Source organism: Aristolochia californica, unplaced genomic scaffold (genome assembly GCF_029961685.1).
Source record: "Aristolochia californica isolate CCGP_79_NKW_82.1479 unplaced genomic scaffold, dmAriCali1.0.hap1 SCAF_14, whole genome shotgun sequence".
Taxonomy (NCBI): Eukaryota; Viridiplantae; Streptophyta; class Magnoliopsida; order Piperales; family Aristolochiaceae; genus Aristolochia; species Aristolochia californica.
The window spans coordinates 8,708,954-8,734,616 of NW_027181815.1; the positions used below are offsets into that span (position 1 = coordinate 8,708,954).

The 25,663-nt window shown below is 36.2% G+C and overlaps 3 protein-coding genes across 7 annotated transcripts; 2 read left to right on the forward strand and 1 right to left on the reverse strand.

The window, feature by feature from the left end:
• The first annotated feature begins 5,439 nt into the window (after positions 1 to 5,439).
• Positions 5,440 to 7,959, forward strand: LOC137949356 (syntaxin-132-like). The gene is made up of 13 exons (XM_068795430.1): positions 5,440 to 5,457; positions 5,558 to 5,662; positions 6,233 to 6,289; positions 6,372 to 6,420; positions 6,499 to 6,587; positions 6,667 to 6,740; positions 6,854 to 6,896; positions 6,984 to 7,044; positions 7,130 to 7,155; positions 7,237 to 7,314; positions 7,405 to 7,485; positions 7,559 to 7,624; positions 7,795 to 7,959. Exons 1-13 carry the CDS (start codon positions 5,440 to 5,442, stop codon positions 7,957 to 7,959), a joined length of 912 nt encoding a protein of 303 aa, XP_068651531.1.
• Positions 7,960 to 8,418: 459 nt separating this feature from the next.
• Positions 8,419 to 15,093, forward strand: LOC137949621 (3-hydroxyisobutyryl-CoA hydrolase-like protein 3, mitochondrial). 3 transcript variants are annotated; one of them, XM_068795726.1, is made up of 11 exons: positions 8,419 to 8,677; positions 8,999 to 9,100; positions 9,297 to 9,341; positions 9,505 to 9,557; positions 11,068 to 11,202; positions 11,298 to 11,394; positions 11,870 to 11,999; positions 12,396 to 12,574; positions 13,570 to 13,697; positions 13,797 to 13,898; positions 14,555 to 15,093. In XM_068795726.1, the coding sequence occupies exons 1-11, from the start codon at positions 8,428 to 8,430 to the stop codon at positions 14,654 to 14,656; spliced, it is 1,323 nt and encodes a 440-aa protein (XP_068651827.1). In that variant the 5' UTR covers positions 8,419 to 8,427; the 3' UTR covers positions 14,657 to 15,093. The 3 variants fall into 3 exon arrangements, with proteins under 3 accessions (XP_068651827.1, XP_068651825.1, XP_068651826.1); XM_068795724.1 differs by lacking the exon at positions 9,505 to 9,557 and having other exon boundaries at positions 9,297 to 9,361; XM_068795725.1 differs by lacking the exon at positions 9,297 to 9,341.
• Positions 15,094 to 18,228: 3,135 nt separating this feature from the next.
• Positions 18,229 to 25,315, reverse strand: LOC137950010 (nudix hydrolase 20, chloroplastic-like). Of its 3 annotated transcripts, none has more exons than XM_068796338.1 (9): positions 25,006 to 25,315; positions 24,710 to 24,774; positions 24,374 to 24,560; positions 24,050 to 24,130; positions 22,683 to 22,808; positions 20,398 to 20,477; positions 19,573 to 19,688; positions 18,770 to 18,890; positions 18,229 to 18,587 (listed from the first exon to the last, which is right to left on the reverse strand). In XM_068796338.1, exons 1-9 carry the CDS (start codon positions 25,231 to 25,233, stop codon positions 18,518 to 18,520), a joined length of 1,074 nt encoding a protein of 357 aa, XP_068652439.1. In that variant the 5' UTR covers positions 25,234 to 25,315; the 3' UTR covers positions 18,229 to 18,517. The 3 variants fall into 3 exon arrangements, with proteins under 3 accessions (XP_068652439.1, XP_068652440.1, XP_068652441.1); XM_068796340.1 differs by having other exon boundaries at positions 18,230 to 18,587; positions 24,374 to 24,591; positions 25,006 to 25,094; XM_068796339.1 differs by lacking the exon at positions 22,683 to 22,808.
• Between the last annotated feature and the right edge of the window lie 348 nt (positions 25,316 to 25,663).

Below are 25,663 nucleotides of genomic sequence, written 5' to 3' on the forward strand. Positions count from 1 at the left end.
CTATGATACATATTCCCAAAAAAACCTTAAATAAAGTTTTATTACTATTAGTGACTTATTAGAAAATTACAAGAAATATTTTAAAATTTTCTTAGGAAAGTTAAATGGACCTTTTATTGCCTCTTCTAGAGAAATAAATAAAAATTAATAATCAATCTAATATATTATTATACTTATCGATAAATTTTTAATTAAATAAAATATCAAACACAAAATTATAATGAAAATTGCTTCATGCTAAAAGTATTACAACATCAACTGTTAAATACTTATTCAAAAAAAATTTATACAGTTTTCTACCCCATCTTGGTATGAAAATCTTACTTAGAAAATTATATGATTTTTAATAAAAAATTTCAATTAGAAAAATGATTAAAAAAATGAGACACTAATAGTTTATAGAAACTTATTTCTATAAAAAAAATTTTAATTTTTTCGATTGGAAAATGTTTTTTTTTTTACTTTATGATCTCGCACATGCCAGATCATCTTCGCGCGGGGGAGGGGGGAGATTATTTCTCCCCTAATTTCTCCCCTAAACTTAGGTTCTGGGTTTCTGCTAAGACGACGCGGAGGGAAGGGGGTTATGACGTCGGGGATGACGGTTGCGACGGAGGCGGCAGCGACGGAAGCGGCGGCGACGGAAACAGAGGCGACGACGAAGAGAGGAAAAAATCAAACGGTTGGCCACAGAGGCGGCCGGCGAGTAGCTGCAATGGCGGTAGAGACGACCGGCGAACAGCTGCGACGACGGTAGAGGCGGTGACAACAGCTGACGGGAGGGGCTCGGCGATGACGAGGGGAGGACTAAAATTTTCCCCCCTCGCTCTCGATCCCACTCCCGCTCCCCCGTTCCCGATACCGATCCGACTCACCTCGAGCCGGATCGCGAGCCGATGAACCGAACTTGGCTTCGATCGAGCTCGGCTCGAGATCGATAAATAACGAATTGAATCGAGCCGGTACCAAGCCGCTCGCGAGCCGGCTCTGTTCTAAGCCACCCCTACTAATTACATCATATCTTCCAACAAAGTATGAGCTCAATATGATTTAAAACTCAATAATCAAAGTTTTTGAAAAGTTGATAATAGGGTCCAATGAATAATCTAATTTGATAGACTACTTGACAACAACTTAATTGAATTCAACACTAAAGATTTTAAAATATTTTCAAGCAAGGTTCAACACAAAAAATACCAAGCATACACAATAGGATTTAAAATCAAAAGCACTAATACTCGAGCTCTTTGAAAAGTCCTTTCTCTTTTTAGCCATTTCTCTTTGATTTGAATATATCAAAACATTAGGAAAGTTGGGAAAGCTTGAATTTTTCTTTGCTTCACTATAGCAATACTTGGTGAAAAGTGTAGGGCGCAAAATCATTTAAGTAAGACTTGATTGAATAGGAAAAAAACTAGTTATTTTGATAGCAACCCAAAATCTTCAAAAGCATCAAGGAAGAAGGAAAAAGAAGCAAGAGAAAAGGTGGCACACATATGGACACATGCACATGTATGGGGGCATTGGAGCTCAAGGACAAAAAATGGAAAAATGACACTTAAGGGCAAAAGAGGGGTAGAAATGGGAGTCCAACCTTCCACTTTTTGATGGATTCCTAGAATCTCTAGAGATAAGATTGTAATTGATTTAGAAGTTTCTTGGATTCTCTTATTTGATTTTGTAATTTTCCCTTAATTGATATAATTAGGGAGCCTATTGATTGAGGAGTTTCCCTAAACATGTAATGAAAAAAAATATGAATAAGGGTCTTGGTTGAAGGAAAAAATAATCTTCTATTCCCAAACCTCTCTTAGTCTCCTAAAATTCGCCTTCCCTCCTCTCTCTCCCTTTCTCTCCCTCTTGGCATCTATACCTCTCTTCGTCTCTCCCTCTTTGCTCCCCTTGCCTAGAAGTTTTTTTGCTTGCTTCTTCCAAGATCCTCAAGTGGTCCCTCTTGCCCCTAAGAGCTCCTTGCTCACACACATAATTCCCTATCCCCTATATCATCTCATCTATACTCTTCCATCAAAGCACTCCATTCACACACAACATTCCAGTCTTTTCCTAAGACTTCTAGCCCTATTTCCGTTCTTGAAAGCTTAAAACATAGGACCTTGAAGAGGTTTATATCATGTTTAGAGTTGTTTTCTCTCAGAAAATTACCATTTTCTTTTAGAAAAATTGGCAAATCAAGTGCAAGAAATTTTCTAAAATACTTACAATTATTTATTTTAATTGCTAAGAACAATGAGTAAAGACAAATATTTTATGCAATGAGGATCAAGTTTAGTTTTTCCTTGGAAGAGGTTATGAATTAAAACACACACACCCAAAAATTCGAGTTAGAATGGGAAAGGGTTGTTGTGTGGGTACAATATAAGAAAATGAAGTCTTATTGTCAGAGTTGGTGGTTTGGGTTAAGTACTCTGTTTTTCGCACCTAATAGACCGGTCTTTTGGGTTGTATTGGTTAGGTGCTTGATACTACTCAAAAGATCAGCCTGTTAGGTGCGGAAAGCAGAGTACTTAACCTAGACTACCAAATCTGACACTTATGACCAATAACATTGGAGGGCATGCGGTTAATTAGAAAACAATTAGTCAACACAACATATGGCTAGTAAAATTGAAGAGCATTCATGGACAATAAAAGAGCACAAGGAACCTCTAGTAAATGCTTATTTTCCCTCTTAGTTACATTGTTTTGTTGAGGTGTGTGAGGACATGAAGTTTGATAAACCATACCCTTCTTTTGACAAAATTATTGAAATTGAGAGGAAATATATTTTTTGGCATTATTAGAAGGGAGGACCTTAATATTCTTTTAAAAATGAGTTTCAACCATATAGTAAAATGATTCAAAAACAACAAAGACTTCAAATCTATCTTTCATTAAAAATAACCAAGTGACTTGAGTGCAATCTTCTAAAAAATCACAAAGTATTTTAATTAGATAACACTAGGAACTTGAACATATCCCTTTACATCTAAATTTACTAAAGAAAAAGGACTCAAACTAACTTTCTCAAATTGAGAAGGAAAGGAACTTTTGTGATATTTGCTTAACTCACAAACGTAAAGATGAAATTGGCTTTAAGGAACTAGTGACTTCAATATGGTCAGGGAAGGATGCCCCAACAAATTATGCCATTGAAGAGCATTATTTGATGAAGCACACATTGCTGAAATCGTAGCAAAATCCAAAAAAATAAAGACCTCCTTTCTCATGGCTGCCACTAACCACCTACTTGGTTTGGCTGTCTTGAAAAATACAATAAAAAAGGTGAAAAGTAGTAAAAAAATTTAAATTCGTGGTAATTTGACTCACAATCATGAGACTCAATGGAAATTGAAGCACAAATAAGTCATCTGACAAGGCAATTTTGGTGAAGAACCAATCCCTTGAACTTTTGTTTGTGAGCTATTCGCTATAGACACAAATTGGTTAATAGTGCATGAGAACAATAGATAAATTACCTAACTTCCCAATAAGATGTTCTGAGGCACCTGAGTCAATAATCCAACAAAAAGAGTTTAAGCATAAAAAAGAAAAAGACATATTTGTACGAATAGTGGCAATAGTGGTTGGAAGAGTACCAAAAGAAGAAGCCAACATACTCTTGATTTTTTGAAGAACTTCATAATCTTTAATAGTAAATGGCTTAGAATTTGTTGGTGGGAAGGTTTTGTTTTCTTTTGAAATGCCAACCACTTTACTCATATGTGTAGGTTTACCATGTGGCTTCCACCATCTCTCAACCCAGTGATTGTTCAACCCACAATAAGAACAAAACTGAGGAGTAGAAGAGTCTCTAAGTTTGAAGACTCTTTAAAACTTCTACCCCTATCCCTAATTTCAAAACATTTGCCTTGGCCCATTCCTTGATACATGGTTGATGTCTTACAAGGTTCAGTTTTTTGCTCAGTCTACTTGGCTAGAATCCAAAACATTGTAGCACATATGTCGTCAAATGAGGGCTTCGTAGATGAACTTAGAATTTGGGTTTTGGTAACATCTAGGTATGGATATAAATTAGCAAGCCATATAGCTCCAACTAATTCCTCTCTTTGTCATTACTGAACAACAATCTTTGTGGAGTAAGGTTGGGCAATCTTCCACTCTTACAAGAATCTTGTTAAATGGGTAAAGTACTCATTGAGATTTTCTTATCGGTCTGTATTGTATAAGACATGAAAAACATCATAGAAGAATAGTAAGTTGAACATAATATTTAAGCTAATGTGCACATATTATGAAGATAATATGATGATAATATGAGAATACTATGAACATAATAAGAACAAAATATAAGTGTAATATGAAATTAAGGTGAACATAATATATAAGCTAATGTGAGTACAATATGAACATAATATGATCACAATATATGCATACTATGAATATAATAGGAGCATAATTTGAGTAACATGAACATAACATGAGCATAATATTAAACTAATTTAACTAGCCTGTTAGGTTTGGTTTGGTTTTATAACACCGTCAAAAACTCTAACACGATGACAATGATATTTATTCTACAAACGGGAAAGACATCGTATAGGATCTCAATTTAATAAAGTAAATATACCAACCAATAATTGAACCAAGGTCTATTATTATTCTATCACAAGATTTATGTATCCTACCATTTACTTATGGGTCTTATTGGAGAAAGAGAATTTCAACTACCTAGAAATTTTATTACTTTATCCATAGCTCTAAAACTCAATTTGAGTTGCTCTACCCCAATTGTGTTATCTTAGACTTCCAATTCTAATTGAATTAGTCTCATAGTTAGTGTAGCCAGACTTATTGGGGAGCAAATATTTACTCTAGAAACCACATTCCATCAAGGGAATGCCAAAAAATATTAATCCAGTTTTAAACACATTAAACCCCCTCTAAATGAGAATTTCGATAATTTTAGAAAAAAACTTATGTGACACTCATAATAACTTTGGGAACTTCAAAACCCAAAAGTAGATGAATGATTTGGAATTATTTCGAAAAAAAGGTAAATGCTATGATAATGCTTATATTTTTGTTACCAAGCTTACATTTTCTTTGTTTATGATTGAATGTAAATGTGTCTACATCTAGTTTGTGTTGAACCGAGTCTCCTCTTCAAGATGGTCCTTTTACCAGTTACTAAGAAAAGAAAACTGGTTGAAAGAAAGATAACTGTAGTTTCTTAAAAATAGTTGTTCTAAATCTCCTATTTTATCGGTGTTCTCTAAGATCAAAGACCGCTTTGACAAATTTGTTGGAGATTAAGCTGCAAAGCTTTAAAACCATAATCGAGTTTGGATCAAGAGAGTCTTTCTTCTCAAGCGAATGTCCATGGAAATAAGAATTTTGGAGAAGCTCTTACGTCCTCAAACTCTCTATCTCTCTCTCTCTTGACGCTCTTGTTTGATTGACAGAATCGTACCAGAAAAGATGAATGATCTTCTTTCGGTATTGTTCTTCAAACTAAGTCCCCACTTATGGATTAAGGTTTCTAAAGAAACATTTATGTGACAAGAATATTATTGAGTCTTTCTCTGTGTTTCCATAGCGATCGCTTGAAATGGCCAGAGGCCAACCTTCGAGAGAGGCAGATACTGAAAGTGGGCGTCAGAATGCTGATTCAGATATGGGGATGGAAGGATTTTTCAAACAGGTTAGATCTAATGCAGTCTCTATCTATTTCTTTCTCCCATGTTTGCTGTTTTAAGTTTTTAATAGGTCCTCATTCTTGAAGAAAGAAATGCCCATTTCTGAAAAGAAAAAACAAGATGTATGAGAATATTATTAGATTCTCCGATTTATTAATAACTCTACTCTAGCATATAATTAATGGGCATTTGACTCTCATCCATGTTTTGATGATAGCAACACTTAGTTGTTCTAAGAAATAAAAAATTTAGCATTTTAGATGCATATCCTTCAAGTACGGCTGATCCAATACGAAAAATCATTTGGTATGAAACATGCGAAACGGCTATCTCAACCGTTCGATCATTTATGAAGTCATTTGGATCCTTCAAAAGACAAAAACCAAAGGTCGGTGCAAAAGAACTAGCATAACCAAATTAAGACCGTAAGCTTCGATTGTGTGTCATCACCTTGAAGAAGCACCCACAAGAAAAGAAATGAAGAACTGGATATTAGAGTCTATGTCACTTAGAAATTCTCAAGACTCTATGCATGCATTAGATTCACAGATTTATTAATAACTGTACTCTGGCAGGTGAATAAAATAGAGGGAGAGATCGAGAGTATCGGACCTTATTTGCAGAAGTTACAGGTACCAGATTTACGATTTCATATATTTCAGTTTTATGCTGTGAAGGCCCTCGGTGACATCTAACATCACACATATAACACAGGCTGCTAATCTGGAATCACATTCTGTAACAAAAGCCTCCGCCATGAAAGGTGATCTACGGAGAGTCCCTCATCGTTTATTGGCCACTGTGCTTCTGTAGCCTAACTGCTTCTTCTCCTCTGATCCAGCAATCAAACAGCAAATGGAGAGAGATGTTGATGAAGTTGGGAAGATTGCTTTGAAGCTTAAAATGGCCATTGAAGAGATGGACAAAGATGTAAGTTGTTAATCTTTGAACTGGTTTTAGGGATGAACCAAATAAACCAAATAAAGGACGTTCAGTTGTATTTATGCAGAATATGGCGAACAGGAAAAAACCAGGTTGCTGTAAAGGTTCAGGAGTCGATCGATCCAGAACGGCAATGACAGTGTAAGTCAACTGCATCACTACCCACACCATTAATCTTGATCTCCAACTCTAAACATCAACTATTTGAAAATATAGAAGTTTCACATAAACCCCTGGTAACCATTACCATGCAGGGCACTGAAAAAGAAGTTGAAGGATCGTGTCACTGAGTTTCAGGTACTTCATCACTCTCTCTTACAACACCAGGCCAAGATTTTGTATCGTTTAGATCTTGATATCTTCTTGTCTGGTTCAAATTTCCAGGATCTGAGAGTAAACATCCACAACGAGTATCGCCAAGTTGTTGAAAGAAGAATTTATACAGGTTTTCTATCTCTTGACGTATCGAATAAGTTTACTTTGTACCGTAGATTGCTACTGATGCCATTTAATGGTTTTTGTTGGAGCAGTCACCGGAACTCGACCAGATGAAGACGTAAGAGCATTTTTTTTTTTATCCCGGTTTTGGAACTTGAGTGATTTACATTGTTAAAACGAATTAATGATGATCTTGCAGACGATTGATCAACTCATTGAGACAGGAAACAGTGAGCAGATATACGAGAAGGCCGTTCAGTGTCATGGAAGAGCACAGGTTAAGCAACAAAGCAAACTAAAACGTTTGGAAATGGAAATGGACTTGTCTTGGAATCGTGATTTCTCAAAAACCAATCTTTTTTTACAGATTATGGACACACTGGCAGAGATTCAAGAACGGTGTGACACAGTAAGGGAGATTGAGAAGAAGCTTTATGATTTGCAGCAGGTATCTTCTTCTCTTTCTATCCATTCATACACTAATGGCTTTTAAATCCTTATGAAGTGTGTTTGTGTTGTAGATGTTCATGGACCTCTCTGTGTTGGTCGACGCACAAGGAGACTTACTGGATAATATTGAGACCCAGGTAACGGGAACTGGTTAACAGAAGATGAAAAACAGAAAACTGAGAAAATCCCATCTCTTTTCCATGATGTTTTGTTTTTTTTAACTGAAACCCAGCTCAAACTCGAGAAAAAACTTCATAAATCTTACCTTCAAGAGTTTCCTCATTGCTTTAGTCTCAAATCTGTTCAGGTCTCGAATGCTGTGGATCACGTAAACTCAGCACAAGTCGTCCTACAAAAGGGGAAGAAGTCTCTACGGAGCAAGAAGAAATATATGTGCTTTGCTATTATTCTCCTCGTCATCATCATCATCGTCATTTTTCCTGCTATTCTCAGGTCTGTCAAAAATGTATAAGCAGAAACGGAGATGGAAGTGGGCAAGTGACCATTTTTTTTGCAAAAGAGGCTAAGCTAGACTATACGAGAAGCTTATATGTAAATCATCCATGATCGTCTACCTTAATGCAGAAGAATGTAACTCTTGTTTTCATTAGACATTTTCACAGCTTGAAATTAATAAGAAGATGTGGATCCGGTGACTCTGCAACCCGATCTCCTCCCCCTGTTCTTAAAACCTAATCTAATATGTAAATTAATGGATTTTGATTATTGGATATTTATTTTTTGATATTATTTAAAAAAATCGAGGATGTACATGAGCACGGTAAGCGTTTCGCAGCCACCGGTTTCTCTGCCAGACCCGTTTCCTCGTATAGCTTGTTGTCAAATGACAAAACTAACCTCCTCGCTTTTTCCCAAAAGGCTGATGTTAATCACTGACGGCTGACGGTCGCTATGTGCTTCATATCCAAATTCCAACGAAATGCGAGTCTTTCTTTCTCATCTTCACAGCCTCAAGGTTTCTACTGCTGCTGTTGCGTCTTTTCTCCACGGACCCAGAGATCTTCGTTTCAGTCGTTTTCGTCTGTGCAGAAGCTTCAAGCCTTCCGATAGTGCTCGAACTTTTACCGTTATGGCGGCAAGTGAAGACTTCGTTAAAGGAAATGTCTTCCCTAACGGAGTTGCCGTCATCACCCTGGATCGGCCCAAAGCTCTCAATGCCATGAATCTAGGTCTTCTGATTTATTTCTTTAACTTGTTTTTCACTAGATTCTCTCCACTTAGTTGCCATCGTAGCTATCACTGTCTCATATTAGTGCTTGTTATTGTTGAATTGCTCTTGAGTGATCTTGTTTGAGGCCATTCTATTTGATTTTTGGATAGTTTTATTTTTGTTTTTTTAGATATGCTCTCTTCATTTGTATTTTCAGATTGTTCATGCTGATTGATACGTTTTCAGACTTCGATTAGTTAAGACATCAGGCCTTCTAATCATTTTGGTTGCTCTGTGGAAATGTATTTGTGAGTCTAAAACTTTCTAATCTGTGCTGCAGAGATGGATTTGAAGTACAAAAGTTATTTAGATGAGTGGGAAGCAGACCCAAAAGTGAAGTGCGTTCTGGTTGAAGGTAGTTCACCTCGAGCATTTTCGGCAGGTAAGATAAACAAAGAAAAGGAGCTGGAATTCTTTACAGAAGTTTATAGTTTTCATTCGAAAATAAGGTTTATATTTTCTAGCTCCTTTTAGGTTGTTTGGTCTTATAGTTTCTCTTTGTATTTATTTTAGTCTTCTGCTTTTCGGTTACCCTCTGGGCATTGGGTAGGTTTTGAGGTAATGTATATGGCCTGCAGGAATGGATATTAAAGGTGTAGTTGCTGAAGTTCGAAAGGATAAAAGCACACCTCTTGTGCAGAAGGTCTTTTAATTTCGTATATTTTGTGTTATGAGTGCTTGTGTTCCATTTATTTTAACTAATGATGCGAACACTCTTTACTCTTTACTCTCTTGTTGTTCTCAATTCTTAACAATTGATAAACCGAGTCTTAGTGTGATCTGCAGGTGGTGATGTGAGGCAGATCACAACAAGACGTGAAATATCAGACATTATTGAGGTTAATTTGTGCATTCCATAATCAAACAATTGAACTTCATTGTGTTTGTCCAAAATTTCACTCTTATATGGTGCCATATCATTTGTGTGATATATGTGTGTGTTTGTGTCTATGTGCATGTGTGCGAGAAACAGAGAGAGGGAGAGAGAGATTGGCACACTCACTCTTGTATCTACTAGGTTCATCTTTGACATGATGAATTCATTCTAATAGATGACAACTCCTTGCTTTTGGAGAGGATCAAGACTTCAAGCTTGAATACCTCTCTTCTCTCTCTCTCTTCCCTGTTCCCTGTTTTCTCTGTGAACATCAAAACCTTCCAAATTAAGCAACGTTGGAACCCGTCAAATATTACCGATAATGTTCTTTATTTTTTAATCTTCATTGAATCCTTTAAGAACCTGAAACTATTGCCTACTGGTTGTTGTTTAAACCCCAAACAGTTGTTTAGTGCTCTACATCAGATAATCAATTATAAACTAAGATTCTCAATTTTTATTCTGAGAAGAAGAACACTAAGTTCCTGATTAATTTCTCTATTTCAATAATGAATTGCTTGTTCTTCATAAAAGTAAAGGTTTGGATTTTGAAAATATAATCATCATTATAGATGGTCTTTTGAAATTGTCCAAGTAATAATAGAAGTTAAGTTAGGAGTACTGTTTAAGTACTAAAGTTAAGCTAGGAGTTTCATTTTTTTTTTCCAAAAAAAAAAAAAAAAAACTCCTTGCTTGATCGAGTACGTATAGAAGTTAAGCTAGGAGTTTCTGTCTTATTGTAAGTTTTATGTTATTGGCTTGTTGAATCTTACTCAAACAGGGAAGTATGTAGATTTTGATTAAATGACTGCTGGGAGTAAACACCCACCTTAATACCATCTTCTTCTCCTAGTCTTCACCTGGCAAACTCTCTATCTATCTCCTAGTAATTTTTTTTATCTCTGTTTTTTATTGCCTACTTTTCCGAGCAACCTTAGTTCATTAACCTTGTGTGACTCAGATTATTACAGATATGTTAAACAGTTGCCAGCTTTGGGCTTCCCTCAGAAAAGAAGAGCAAACAATGAGAAAAAAATACAAGTGAAGCTGATGAGGAGATGGAAATTTTTTTACAAGAGATGCCTTCCCACAGCTTGAATAAGACTCATTGCCTGTTGGGATCTGGCTTTGACAGACCTACAGATTAACTGACCTTTGTTACACTTAAGAATGAACTTGTACTAATGCCCTGCTTGAAACCCTCTTATGGTTTCAAGGTCTTGAATTGCTTCTGTTTATGGGATTGTTCTGGCATCTTCATCTTTGTGAAATACCCCAACTCCATTGTTTCATGTTTAACTGATTAAGTTAGCTTTACAGTTTTTTTTTTTTTTTTGTTATGCTTGCTTTATATTATTCTTCACTAAATATATTTATGTAGATATACTTATGTTTGATAGTTCCCGTTGTTCCATAAAGCTGCCACTTGGGTCATTCTCTTAAACTTGCTAAATTTGGGTGCACTCTTGCAGGTATTTACTGCAGAATATTCGCTGATATGCAAAATATACGAGTATAAAAAGCCTTACATTTGCTTCATGGATGGTGTAACAATGGGATTTGGAATTGGTCTTTCTGGTCATGGGCGCTACCGCATTGTCACTGAGGTACTTTTGCTACCCATATGGAGTGCAGTAAAGAGTTGCATTGTATTTTGTTTTTATGGCAAAAAATGTGATAATCTCATTTGGTATGATACCAGAGAACTACTCTTGCAATGCCAGAAAATGGTATTGGCTTATTCCCCGATGTTGGCTTTGCTTATATAGCTGCTCAAAGTCCCGGCGAAGGAGCAGTTGGTACTCCTTGCAAACTTTTGATCATTATACCTTTTCTATTCTTTATTTCATTTCTATCTTATTATCCTTGTTGTTGATGTTTGTCTTTTAAACTGGTAACTTCATTTTCTCCAACCTTTTAGTATTACATGCACGAATGTATCTGTGGATTGAACCTTAGGCTCGTGACCGGGGGTTGGGGGGTTGCCTTGTTCCTATGTGAGGTCTTGCGTTCAAGTCGACTAGGGTCAAATTAAAAAGCATTTTGTCAATAGTTGATATTTCTCATGGATAAAAGCTGCAATTTTGCTCTTGACCTTTTCTTGGGAGTTACCTATTAACAATCTTATAAAGAGAAAATTATTCCATTAATATATAAGTTTGTTCATTGTTATCTCTTTTAGTCAAGATTACTGGCTTGAGAATTTTGCTCTATGTCATGCATGCTTTTGTTTATGCTGATTTGCTGGCCTCAACCCTGTTAACTTTCTGGCAGGTGCTTATCTTGGTATGACTGGAAAAAGGATCTCATCCCCTGCTGATGCGCTCTATGTAGGCCTTGGAACTCATTATGTTCCATCTGGAAACTTAGGTTCACTGAAGGGGGCACTTCTTCAGCTCATCTTGTAATTTCTGCAATCCTTTTTATTGGTAGTTTCTATTTTAAGGTTTTTGTTCCAATTGCATTACTTGAAACTGATTGTCAATCTTTTGCTGATATGATTATTCAAGCTTGACAACATTGACTTTAAAATTTTTTTTTCTTCACTAAAAATTGGGATGTGGCAAACCATGGAACATGAAGCTTACTTTTTTTCATCTACTCATGTCAGTATTTTATTTTGACAATTGTACTCACTATATTGTCAGAGGATGCAGTTTTCTTGTATTTAACTATGCAATGTGACTTTTTCCCTGCCATTGGATCAATCTTCTGTTATCTAGTTGTTGGGATTTCGATGCATTTATTGAAATGTTTTTAAGTTTTTCTAGTCACATTAACAGTTAAGTGGTTCATTCAGCTCAGATGACCCACACAAGGATGTTGAGGCTCTCTTAGCAGGAAATGCAAAGGAGCCTGAGTCAGAGTCACAATTGAAGATGCTTTTACCTCAAATAGTTGCAACCTTTGGAAGGCACAAGTCTGTTCTTGAGATTATTGAAGAGTTGAAGAAACACCTGCAGTGCACTGAAGCTGAAGGTGCGATAATATTCTGATCACTCTGTGTTTTAGGCAGAGGAAAGTAGCCAATGATGTCCATTTCCATCTATTTATATTCAAATCCTCATAAGTCAGAAAGACATTTCCATCTGAGCAAAAATGTGAAGCGCTAGGTCAACAACGATGAAAGACAGAGGAGTTCCTATTTTTAAGTTTGTAATCTAGGTAAGGGTTGTGTTTGTAGCTGATCTCATGTAAATGTGTCTGCCAATGGCCTGGCAGACAAGTTGGCCAGGAGGGAATTTATAGATTGATCATCTACCGCTCATTGTCAAGATCAATGAAAAACAATAGCTAAAATGTAGAGTGACAGAAATCCTGTGAGAGTAACATCTATTTGATATGAATCATTTTCATCATTTGCTACAAGTAGTATTGAGAAATTTTTTTTGCATAAACACCTAACACCTTTTTTCACACTTTAAAAGGCCTCTTTTATTGTGAATCTCCTTTTTTATCTTACATTTTGTTCTTTATATCCTAGTATTGCTTCAAATTTATCTGAGCTTTCATCCGATTTAATTTGAAACTAAAACGGCAGTCAATTTTGTGTGTTGAAGAGCTTTACTATTATAAGGTAAAAAATACCATTGTATTTTCTTGTTCTTAACCATGAGTGTCATGCTTTTTTTACCTAAGGCCGTTTGGTCTAGTGGTATTCTGTTTACATTAGGTGCGTCAGGTCGCGAGTTCGAATCGCGCCATGCCCTCTCAAAAAAAAAAAAAAAAAAAAAACATGGGTGTCATGCTATTCAGGTAGAGACTTGATATTGTTTAGAGAAAATACTTCAGAATGATGTCTTTTTGTGGAAAGTCAAAAACAGTAACTTGTTGTATTGTTGCACCTTCAAAAAATGTGCTTTTCTTGCTTCTATTGGCATGTTATGAAGTGATCAGCATTTCTAGTGATTCAGTGTTTATTAACAATGCAGTTCCTTGTTCTACTTATGCTGATTCTGATTTTCTCCTGGCAGTGGTAGGATGGGCTAATGATGCAATTCAAGGAATGGGAAGGGGTGCTCCCTTTTCTCTCTGCTTAACAGGAAAACATTTTTCGGAAGTTGCTTCAGCACAAGGAAATTGTGAACATCCTCTGTCTAAGGTGAGTGTTCAAGCTTCTTTTTCTCTCATTTGGCTTCAAATATTTTTTGTTTGAAGGTGAGTTAAAATGCATGTGTTTTTCTGTTGTTGTGGCATGCAGTTAGGTGGTGTGATGAAGACCGAGTACCGGATAGCTGTAAGGTCCTCTCTTCGTAATGATTTTACTGAAGGTGTCCGTGCAGTCTTGGTGGACAAGGATCAGGTTTCTTTAGACCCAGACTTTCTTTCTATGGTACTACAAAGCTATTGAAGTTCTAGTTAGGTATCCAAAATTTGGACAAGTTCTTGTGGGCAAGCTCCTATGGGATAGGTGTGTTGTGGTGTCCATGATATCTGAGATTTGGCTCTTGTTGTAAAAAGGAAGGGAAATCAGCATGGTTGCCCATATTTTCGAGTCCAGGGATAAATGCCCATGTTCTCTAGTGACAGCTGTTTCTCTTGCAGTGGCTTCAGTAGAAGTCAAAGTATTCACCCCACCAAGCTGTTCATCCCTCTCATTTATGAGATTCATGACATTTACTGCTCTCTATCCATCTCATAGGTGCATATTTCCCTTTCTGCTAATAGGGAGGTGGTACTCTCGGCTCTCACTCTTTACTTGTTCCTTAAGGTTTTTGCTTTTGTTGCTTTTATTGGCCCCCTTGTTGATGGGAGCTTTGTTTTATTCGGAGAAAAGATGCATGTCATAGTATTCTTGGAGTTTTTTCCCCTTCAAGTCGTCCTATTTTTATTGTTAGTAATAGAAAATGCAAGCAATGTTACCCGCTATTTGATTCCCCAAAAAAGCTGGAAATTGGTAGTAATTCACTTGTCATATCATCAAAGGATTGCCTATTAATTTGTGTTCATTCATTGCAGAAACCAAAATGGAATCCTCCACGGGTGGAAGATGTTGACATGAAGGAGGTGGCTTATCTATTTGAGCCTTTGGAGCCAGATACTGCAGAGCTGGACGTGTAAGCACTTCATCAATGGCTTACTCGTAATAATAATACTAGTCAAATAAGGAGGTCACTTACTAAGACATTTTAGATTAGTTGGCTTTTCTTCAATCTCCAAACCAAAGTGCCCTTTATAGTTAAAATATGTTTGTCAGTATGTTTTTCAAAACGGGATTCCCCAAGGAGCATTTGATGAATGAGGATGAGATGAATAAGGAAATGAAACTCCCTATGTTGGATTTAGACTTGTGAAACCTAGTTAACTGGAAAATCCCTTTGTAGGTTTAGTTGGATAATCTAGTTGTTGTTGAAAATCAAAGTGAGTGTGTGCTATTGGAAATTAGTTGTTGTGGTCAAATGAGTAGAAGAAGTCCATTATAATTGACCTTAATCTTTTGTAGATGTCATAATACAACCTTAACTTGATGAATTAAGTCCGAGGTGCAAACTATTTGAAAGTGGATTAGCAATCCAAGATAGGATTTAAACCATTATAAATGTTCTGTGTGCTTTATGTTTAATTGTTTGTATGTTCACTTTGGCTTGAACTCTGATTTTAATATTTACATTGCACATTAAATTGTATGAAATTGTAAATAGACTCAAGATCTAAAGTAAAAGAAATTAACATATGAGACAAAAAATTAGTAGAAAAATTAACAAACCCCTTTCCCCCTCTAGGTTTGTTCCATACTAGATATAACATAAGTGTAACAGGATAAGAAACAATTTGGATTTAGTACTCTCCAAGCTACAATATTCATGTTTCCCTCACAATTATTAAAAAAACTTCGATCATGATAAAACTCCATAATCATGTTATATGTACATTATCCAAGCAAGGGACTCCATGATTTCACCATCAGTATTCTCCCATTCACAAGCAGAGTAACTCCTTTGAGAATATCAGTTATTTGAATGAATCTTCACCAATTTGTTGGTTAAATAATATTTATCAGGGTTTTTTTACCTAGAGTTAGAAACTGATGAGGGTTTTTAAAAAATGTGAGTTATCATCATCACCCAAGTCGAAGTAGATTGTCTCTAGTCTAGAAAAGATGAATCATCTTCTTTCGGTATTGTTCTTCAAACTAAGTCTAGAAAAATTATATGGGTTGGTAGTCTTCTCCTTAAGCTAAAGAATGTGCTTGAGGTTTTTCTAATATTGTTAGAAGATTAAAGAAGAAACTGAAGAATTTATGTTTATGAAGTTATGATTAAGGAACAAGATCTAGCCCGACTTGTTCCTCATTTATCCTACTGTGTTTTTTTTTTTTTTTTTGTTCTTTGTGAACCAAACCAACCATTTCAACTCAATTAAAATTATGCTCCATACTACCCTTCGATCCATCGAGAATTACTCTACCTGAACCACATTGTTAACCTTGAACCAGGTCTGATTATTCTTCTTTTTAGTTTTATTCCTTTTACTCTCTTTTTATCCCATTTTCATTTTTTTTTTCAAAAATTCCACATTTTTTTGGTTTTTTCTTTTGACTTCTTATGTTATTTTTGATCCTTTATATTAAAAATTCAAATTAATTATATGCTTTTGTTTTTTCTTAGGAAAATTTTTAATCCCACCATACTTCTTGTATCGGTCTTTGTTGGGAACATTAATTAAGAGTTTTCATTTGAGAGTTTTCACTAGGCGAATTTCTTTTTATTTAGTCTTTTGGAAGGTATTCGCTAGTTTTGTGTTTCATGTGGGTGGCAAAAGAAAGTGCTTATTGAAGGGTGGGTTTAACTTTTCTTGTCAATTTATTTATTATTTCATCTTTCGTCTTCAAACTCGATTCAATGAAATTATTCCTCAATTTTTTTTTAAAAAAATATTGTCATTGATTTTATTCAAAATACGTATTTTTTTAAACCGACATTCATGTTTTAAAAAAAATTAGAAATTGTTTTAAAATTTTCTTAAAATATAGCTTTTTATTCTCCAAATCAAAAGTTAATTCGTCATTAATTATTTTAGCCTTAATAGAACTGTCTGATTTTTATCCTTTTTCCCATTGATCTTATTTTCACCATTCACAGGGTCTAATGGGATGGGTAGGGGATGCATGGACCCCTTTCCATACAAGAACCAACTCAACCGAGTTTGCACGTCCATCTAAGCTTTATGCACGTCTATATAGTTTCATGTAAAATAAGCCTATTAAACGTCTGATGTAAGGAAAATCACAAGGAAAATCGTTCCACATGATTTAGAGGTCCGAAATGGAAATGAGTGATGGTAGATGGACAACCAATGAGGAAAGTTGCATCAAAGTTAGCAATTGTAATTGGACTATATGCAAGGATAGGCAACTATTTTCCATTTCTTAAAGAGTGGGAAGAACTATCAACACGTAATTGTATTGATGTTACGAAAGAAATACTAGTAAGTTAATTTATGTTAGTGTTAAAACTTAAGATTTCATGATGTATAATCAAAGTAGAAGAAGATTAAGGGGTAAGAAGAAGAAAGAGAGTTGTGGAGAGAAGATTTAAGAGGAGAGGAAGAAGAGTGACGAATTTGGAGAAAGAGAAAGGGGCTGGAGAATGATGAGGTACTTGATGCACATGATCGGATTGAAGGTTCCACATAAAAGACAACAATTATCCTCCTAGAGGATAGAAGGAAACGAGCGATGGACAACAAATGCAGGAAAGTTGCATCAAAGTCAGCAATTGTAGTTGGACTATATTTTCCATGTCATAAAGAGTGGAAAGAACTATTTTTCATTTCTTTGGGGTTTCTCTTCATACTTGTATGGAGAAAAACTGAAAGAGACAAAGAAGCTTGGGAAAGAAACTGACGTTGCGTAGTCTTGGTGGAACTATGGGTAGTTAATTTGTCTTGATTGATTTCTCTTTTGAGTAAAAGATTCTTGTCCGGTGTATTTCTCCTTAAGAGTGAGGATCTTGTGAGATTGAAAATCCTTGTTATGGCGCCCAAGTAGAAGGCTTTATAGAGTCATCTTTTTGCATAAAAGATGGCTGCTGTGGAGCCAATGCATGTGGATGTCCTCCGTTACATGAGTTGGGCTATATCCCTAGTATAGATGGCTTGAGAGATGACATGCTGATTTCATTGTTTGTTTTCACAGCCCTCCCCAAGCTAAACTGGTTGGCTGAAGCCACATTCAACTTGTTCTTGATGTTGAGTTGATAAAGATCCCATTGAAATTTTGATGTAAGGGAAAGAAGGAGATGTACCGAGTTAAACTTTAACAATCTTTGAAAAGGTTTGTTGGTATGAGTAACAGTCATTTCTTCCTTCACGGTAGCTTTCCATCCTAGATGTTGTAGAGCTCCTTGATAATCTTTAAGAAGAGAGATGGAGAAAATGGCTAGGAGAAAGGATTGACAACTTCGAGATACTCGATGAGTTGAGAGAAAATTTGGATGAGAAGTAGTGGACCTTGAAGTGTCACATGATTGAGGTTCTTTCTAGAGGGCAATGGATTAAGTGTCACAGTGAGGGCCAAAAGGGATAAGACTACGAGGAGAAGAACTTACCTCAGAATCAACAAATGGCCCGAGTGACTGGTAAGCCAGAAGAGGAGAAGTGTCTTTAGTATCATCAATGGCTTACTCATTATAATAATACAAATCAAATAAGGAGGTCACTTACTAAGACATTTTAGATTAGTTGGTTTTTCTTCAATCTCCAAACAAAAGTGCCCTTACTGAAAATCATGGAATAGTTTAGCAGCAAGGGCAGCTATGATAAAGACCATTACAGGCTTGGCCAATTTGGTTTATCATATTTGTTCTTCTTTCATCATATTCCAGGCTCGGATCGAAAAGCTAGAAAATTTTAAAAAAAAAAAAAATGGACTTTGGATAAAAGAAAGTTACGTATATTAGACAGACGTCTAATCTCAGAGTCTTAAGAGCAATCTCCATCCCTCAGGCACTGCAGCAGCTGTAAGTAACCATAATCATCAGGGTTGATGTACCTGTAAAAAAAAAAAAAATAGAAAAGATCACAACTATAAAGTGTAAGATGCATCATGTATAAGAGGTTTTATTGGCTTCAATAGCCCTTGGCCTATTAGTAAAAAGTTCTCATGCGTTTTCACCCATGACAGATCAATGAGCTTTTGGAGAACCAGATAGCATTAAATAACTGTGAAGTTACCCATGGCGGACTAAGAAGTCAATGATGACAAGACAGCAGTTTGGCTTGAAAAACTCCGTCCTCTGAATGATATTAGCAACCTTTGCTATTGGGATCAACTTGAAACTTTCCACTTCTCCATCTGTTAAATTGGTCCAAGTCATTCAATTATGCAAAGAATCACTCAAACAGCAGAGACAATTAATTGTTTTATTCCACTACAGACACAATCGTGTCAACTAGTTGTATTCATAAAAATGCAAAAACCATAACCTCATCATGCCTTTACAACAAATTCGTTTTAATGGCCAATAATATACCAAAGACAAAAGAATTCTGTCACATTAGGTTAGGAGCTGAACTGCTGCTGTGTCCAAAAACTCAAAACCAACAAAACCCTAATCAATTTTTGGGAAAGAAATAAATTCAAGAATCTTATTCTTAAAAAGATATAATTAAAGGATCTATATACAGGCCTTTTTCTCATTTTCAGCTGCATAAGCGTTACATAAGAGCCAAGAGTAATATTAAACACACAGAGTTAGAAACGACTTTTTGATGGGAAGCCATACTCCTGCTGTTCAAAATACTCGCACAAATAGTTTCCACCATGCTTTATGCATTAGGAATTGACTAAAATACGTTTTTGCAAGCATTTGAGTCACTAGAAACCAACATGAAGAGCAATACATTGAAAGATGAACTGTGCCAGCATCAATTTTTAGTCCCAGTGCGTGCCACAATTGTAGGAGAACAATGCCAAAATTTTAACAAAGAACTGAGAAACTCACATGAGAATGTTGTTACAATCAGAAGGAACTCACCTTGATTGCTGGGAATAAATCCATCGGGGAGTTCTAAATCGTAGCAGAAAAGAACATCCCTTTTGTACCTATGCCCATCAATGTCTGCATATGAAACAGCTCCAACTGATACAGCCCTGTCAAGCAAGCACCATCAGTTGGCTCTACAGGATCAAGCATAAAACAGCATAGCTATGAAGTGCCCAGATCAGTAAAAACTAAAAACAAAGAACTAAATAATAAAAATGATCGATATAGGATGAATAACAGAATAAGAGAACAAGCATAGAACAAGGCTTCACATGGATTGGAAACAAATAATCATCAACTAAGATAAACAATACAGTAAAACAAAAATACAAATAAATGAATTATCAGTTAAAAGTGGAGTCAACTAGAAAACCAATAAGAGGAATAAGAGGTAAGGACACAATTAACTTCTCATACCCAAATACCGCAATCAGTGATGTGTTCTTGATATCTAACAATACCTACCTCTGTAAATAGCTTATTTTAAAAATTGGGTAGATTCTACTCTGACAATATGATAGGAGTATGTGATACACAACCCACATGACCTGTCTACAGAAAGACCTTCTGATAAAAAGTACACGTAGGACAGACACATGAAGCAAAACAATGTTCAGTATCTAAGAAATAGAAATAATAAGGTGACTACCAGGTCGGCAGGCGTCAAAAAATGAAAATCGGCGTCAGAATCAAATTAGTGGAATGCTTGTATTAAATGTAATTACAGTTTAGATGTAATCATCCTAGCATTCAAACTTTTCATGTTGTCTTTACCTTTTATTTTCTGACCAATCTCAAGGAGTACAAAGAACTTACGTGTCACTGATAGATGGTGGAATTCCAGCTTCCTCCTCGCATTCCTTCAGAAGATTTTTCTTACAACTGATCCCATGTGGCTGCAGTTAGCATATGGACAAGCTTGGATAAGAAATGGGGCTGCTTTAATATATCCTAATTCCATGGAGCAAAAATAGAATAAGCTGCAAAAAGATGATTAGTCAAGATTTTCAGTAAAAACTTGGCCAATAAAGTGTTTAAAAGTTCATAACTAAACTAGGAAAATCCAATCTGAAATAGCAAGCCAAACAAATTTTATTTATTATTTTTAGGAAAAATGCCTCGGGCAGTGATTAAAAGCTTCACCTTCCTTCATTCATAGGCCTGTCCTTCTCAGGGAGAATTGAATGCCAGTTAGCCATAAAAGTAATTTTTTTTCCTCAGACTGGCAACAAGAAAATATACTCACCCAAGATAGCAAATAATCTTAGACAAGCACATACAACTCAGCCGAGTTAAAACTGATATATCAAAAACATCCCAGGAATGCCCATGACCATATATAGTGCATGAAATTGATGTTCCTCAACATCAACAAAAATTTTGAATTGAGAGTGCCCATTTTGACACTTCCTTCTAGTACAGATTACTTGACATTTCATTAATGAGAAATGGAAGTAAAGAACTAACCTTTCACATGCAGAAGACAGATAAACCAAGAGAATATTAACTACAGGATACACAAGGATAAAGAAAAATGAAGAGAAAATGACGCAGGAACAGGTTAAATCCTAAAAGAAACATAATATAGCAACACATTGGAAAAATGGTAAGAAATAATTTACTAAGAAGAGGAAGAGAGGGATCATGAGGAGCCCAAATATTAATGTACAAATATCAAATAAAAAAACCACTACAGAAATAACACAAGCAATAAAACAACAAAAATATCACAACAAAAGAAGTAGAAAAGCAGTAACCACTTAGGATGATCAAAAGGAAAAGTATCTCCTACAACAAGTTGCTGTTGAGAGAGATGCCATTCTGCACAAGGGAGTCAGCAAGCTGGATGGCTACACACGGTTTATGTAGCCAAGTGATATGAAGTGAGGACGTAAAGTCAGCAATCTCATCAAAATTTTGGTGCACGTGCCAAAGGGGAGGCGAGTGACTCAAAACCAGACTAATTACCACCACCTAATCACCCTCAACAACAAGCAGACTGAAAAATGAATTGAGGCAAAGTCTCAACCCATGAAAAAGGGTGGCGGCTCCACCCAGTGGGTCAACAACATATAACCATGTCTCAAAGCTGACTGCTGAATTAAATAGACAGTGACCAACAATTTTGACACTAATTGGACGAATTAGAAGACCTAGATACTCACCAAGTGAAGGGAAATTGCTTCTCAACGATGAACAGGCACAAATAAGTCATATATACTCAGCAGAGTCAAGAGCAGTTCCTTCTTAGGAAAGAACAACCTCGGAGGAATCATGTCAATCACATCATGCAAAATTCAGAAAGAAAATATAGAACACCCTAGGTAAGTATTAACAGATAAAACCCCTAATGAAAGAAAGCTTCCAAATCAAAGCACAAATGGGAATATATACAAAAATGTCATCAATGAAGATTTTTTTTTTGGACCTACAGACAACTTTCCAAAATCACAACCAAATACTTAACTATTAGGAAATAAAAAGCACAATCTGAATAAACATCCCTCAGCATGCCTATTGTCAACTGTACTTGAGTGAAGTCACGGTTCCTCAACCTCAACAAAAGACTTTTTGTAGAGGGAGCACTTATCATGAAACTTCCAGGTAAGTTCAGATTACTAAACATGTCATCAGCAGGAATTGGGAAACGTCATTAATCTCTCACAAATTCACAAAGTTCAAAAGTCAAAAAGGTGTAATGTCCCCTCAAACAATCCCCTCCCCCCCAAGGAATAAAAAAAGAGTGAAATACGAAAAAAGAAGAAATAATAAGGATAAATAAATAAACACCTATTTTATGGTGGGTTCCATTTGCATAATAAGACATGCAGCACCTCACCCAACTGGCTCTAAATTTCTGGTTCTGCCACTAATGGCATTCTTTTTGCATCAGCTCTGATGGTACATGACTACTAAAGCATCAAAGTCCATGCATCCAAAGCAGTCATGTAACAGGTAAATAAAACAGTAGAAGAATATGCATCAGCTGTGATGGTATGTGTTAAGAGTATGCATGCAACACATCAATGTTATGTCGGAGTTTTCCAAGTCGTCAGAGATGGTCATGCAACAGTAAATAAGGCAGAAGAGGAATTACTGACAAGTCCACCAGCAACAAGATGATCAAGCAACCCTGGAAATGTGGGCTTCAAATTGCTCCTTTTCCCTACCCACAGAAACTTCTGGCTGCCTCTTCTCACATAGCCATTCATATGAACACCATATGCCTAACCTTAAAAAAAATATCTATATATTAAAAAAGAGCAGTGTCATCAGTAAATAAAACAAAATACCAAGATGAAAATGCAAAAGGGTTTGCAACTTCATAAATTAGTTATATGTGTCTGCATCTATAAGGCAAAAAATACAAGAATATTTATTTATTAGATTGCTCACCATTTAGTAGGAAGACACTACTTTTGACTAAGTAGACATACTTGTTCAGCAGATCTTATCAAATGCTAATTTTTCGCATCTCACATAAATATGAATAACCCAATTGAAATTTTAAACCAGATTTTTTTTGTAGCAATTCATTCACAATCCCCACAATGAACAAATATAAAGTATTTTTTAGAAACTATAACACCTTATTATCCTTCTAATTTTTTTCAAAATATCCAAAGCACCAAGAGCCAAAGTTTCTTGATCCAGGGAAAAAGAAAGTTACGGCTATCTGCATTAACTATACCTAGGAGTGAAACCGTTCAACTAATTAAGCTGATCCCTTACAAAGGAAGTGTCCCTTATAAAAGTTATCAAGTAAAAAACTTAACCTCTTTTTGAAATTACTATTTTGTCCTTTGCTATTATATCTTGTTTTTTCCAGTCTACTGGCTTACCCAAAAACAAGTCACCCCAAACTGGCCACAACTTTTTCTACATGTCACATACTGTCTGCCTACTAACGTCTCTACAGTCAGTGATCATCTCTTCTGAATCTACATTAAGGTGAGAAGGACCTTACACACAGAGACACTTCTATTTTCCGAATTTGATCCAATATAGCCCATAGGGCCATTTAAACTGCTCACAAAGATTACAGAATTCACTAAGTGGACAAAACTTATAGCATTATCAATACTTAGTAAGGGAATAAATTAACTGATCTTCGTAAACGTAGTCAACATATCAATCTTCAAAGCTAGGTGCTTCTATTATAAAATCCCATCAGTCACAACGAAGTAAAATGGCAAGACATTAATCAAGTGCAAAACAATATCAAAAGGTCTTTACTCTATGTACTCCATATTTTCAGAACATTGATCTTTTCCTATTTGAAAAGCCTCAAAAAAATATGACATGTACACAAGCAGGAATGCATATTTGAGAGAAATAACTAGAGAGACTAGAAGTAGGATTTTTAAATTAAGAAAACCACCCAAATGTGACCATTGGCTCAAAGTAACTCAAAAGACAAATTTATAAAGTAACAAGTTTTTATGGAGATTTTAAAAACCATACTGACCTTTATGCCAAAGTATGGAGCAGCTGCACGTTCTAGAGAGAAAAATATTGGCATTCCAAATGAAGAAGTCACGGGGTATAGCTGATAGAAGGAAAGGAACGAAATGAAGGTAGTCAGTGAAATAATGGAACTCAACCGAAACAGCAACAGTAACTACAACCATTTCAAGAAACCTTTATCAATGAAAATAGGTTTCTTTCATCAAAGTAACTCTAAAATTAACAGTAAGCAACCACAGGTTATGAGCTCGAATTAGGATAAGTACAAATTCAAGACAACGAGAAAAAAACGACACCCAGCATACAATAAGGTTAGAAAGACTACCTCATTACGGATGCCTGGAATCACTTCTTTACCTAATTCTTTAATTACGTCTCCAACAGCCTCTGTCCTGACATCAGGCCTATCAAGTGATGGATGAAGGGCGATAAAGTCACCAGCAAAGTTGCGCTGATGGTCATCCTTTGGAAACGTAAATACATCCTGAAACTTCTTTAGATGGTCCAGGAAGCTGTACTTGATTTTGCGGGAAGCATCAATATCTTAGAAACGAAAATTAACCGGTATTAAATGCGAAAACAAAGGTAACCTAGTGTTACTTGAACCAGAATTGGATAAAATCATCTCAACAAAAGAAAATGGCCAATTCATCTTATTTACCCCTTGTGAACATATCCTACAATCTGACTCCCAACCAAAAACGGAACGAACTCAGACTTTTTCTCCTGCAATGAAACCCATCAACAATCAGACCGAACACAAATTTCAAATGCAAGCTGAACTTTTTCTTTAGCAAATGTTGAGTACACAGGGACACAGCACCCCTTTCCTCCGGTGATACTTATCCAAGACCTCACACTGCAAACTCCCCCGTGTGGTCATTGAGCCAAAGGCCGAATTCAACGCAGGCCAAACTTCGAAGTAGAAAAAAGACATTCAATCTGAACCGAACTTACAGATCCACGATTGCAGATTTTGACTTTCTCCAAGTATCCCTGGAGATGGAGGGAATCGTCGATTTTAGACACTGAAAACACATCGTCCCAACTGAAGCCATTTGCGGCGAGAGAGTGGACATTTATATTTCTGAAATTGGAGATTCTGGGAAAACGGGTTACTGTTCTACTCGAAGTGAAGAAAGATAGGGGAAATCGCTGAGCGAAAGAAGGAACGACAGCCGCCATGAGTCGAGCATGAAAGTGCCTCTATACGCCGACCGCAGGACGGACTATGCCAGAGTGAGAGCCGAGAGGTTCGAGTCCTACCTTCAAATTTGGAAGCCCGGCAATTGCCGGTCCGCTTCGTGCCTGGTTGATATAAGGGTGAACACTGTTTCCCAACTCGGACTCAGCACCCGACTGGACTCCGAGCGAATCAGAAAGGTTTAGTTCGGAATGAACGAGTCGAGTCAGAAAAGATTAGTTCTTACTTAATCTTGTTTTATTTTAATTATATTATGGGTCAAAAGTTGGTTAAATCAGAACCATCTGAGTTCAATCGGACCAGTGACATCACCGGGTCAGTAACCGAGTCGATATTTATCAACATGGGTCTACCCGATCGGAGCTTTCTACTCGACGTTCATTTTCAGAAACCTGGTTCTGCGCCGGAGCG

Bases quoted from the DNA above. Each gene is read 5' to 3' on its own strand.
- LOC137949356 (XM_068795430.1), top strand. The intron at 6,421-6,498 runs GTGATCTACGGA...CCTCTGATCCAG, and splicing joins AAAAGCCTCCGCCATGAAAG to CAATCAAACAGCAAATGGAG. The intron at 7,156-7,236 runs GTAAGAGCATTT...ATGATCTTGCAG, and splicing joins GAACTCGACCAGATGAAGAC to ACGATTGATCAACTCATTGA.
- LOC137949621 (XM_068795726.1), top strand. From the start codon at position 8,428: ATGCGAGTCTTTCTTTCTCATCTTCACAGCCTCAAGGTTTCTACTGCT. The intron at 8,678-8,998 runs GTCTTCTGATTT...TCTGTGCTGCAG, and splicing joins TCTCAATGCCATGAATCTAG to AGATGGATTTGAAGTACAAA. The intron at 12,000-12,395 runs GTAATTTCTGCA...TGGTTCATTCAG, and splicing joins GCACTTCTTCAGCTCATCTT to CTCAGATGACCCACACAAGG.
- LOC137950010 (XM_068796338.1), bottom strand. From the start codon at position 25,233: ATGGCGGCTGTCGTTCCTTCTTTCGCTCAGCGATTTCCCCTATCTTTC. The intron at 20,478-22,682 runs GTCAGTAATTCC...TGCTAACTGCAG, and splicing joins ATCTTGTTGCTGGTGGACTT to CCACATGGGATCAGTTGTAA. The intron at 18,588-18,769 runs GTAACTTCACAG...TTTTTTTTACAG, and splicing joins GACTTCTTAGTCCGCCATGG to GTACATCAACCCTGATGATT.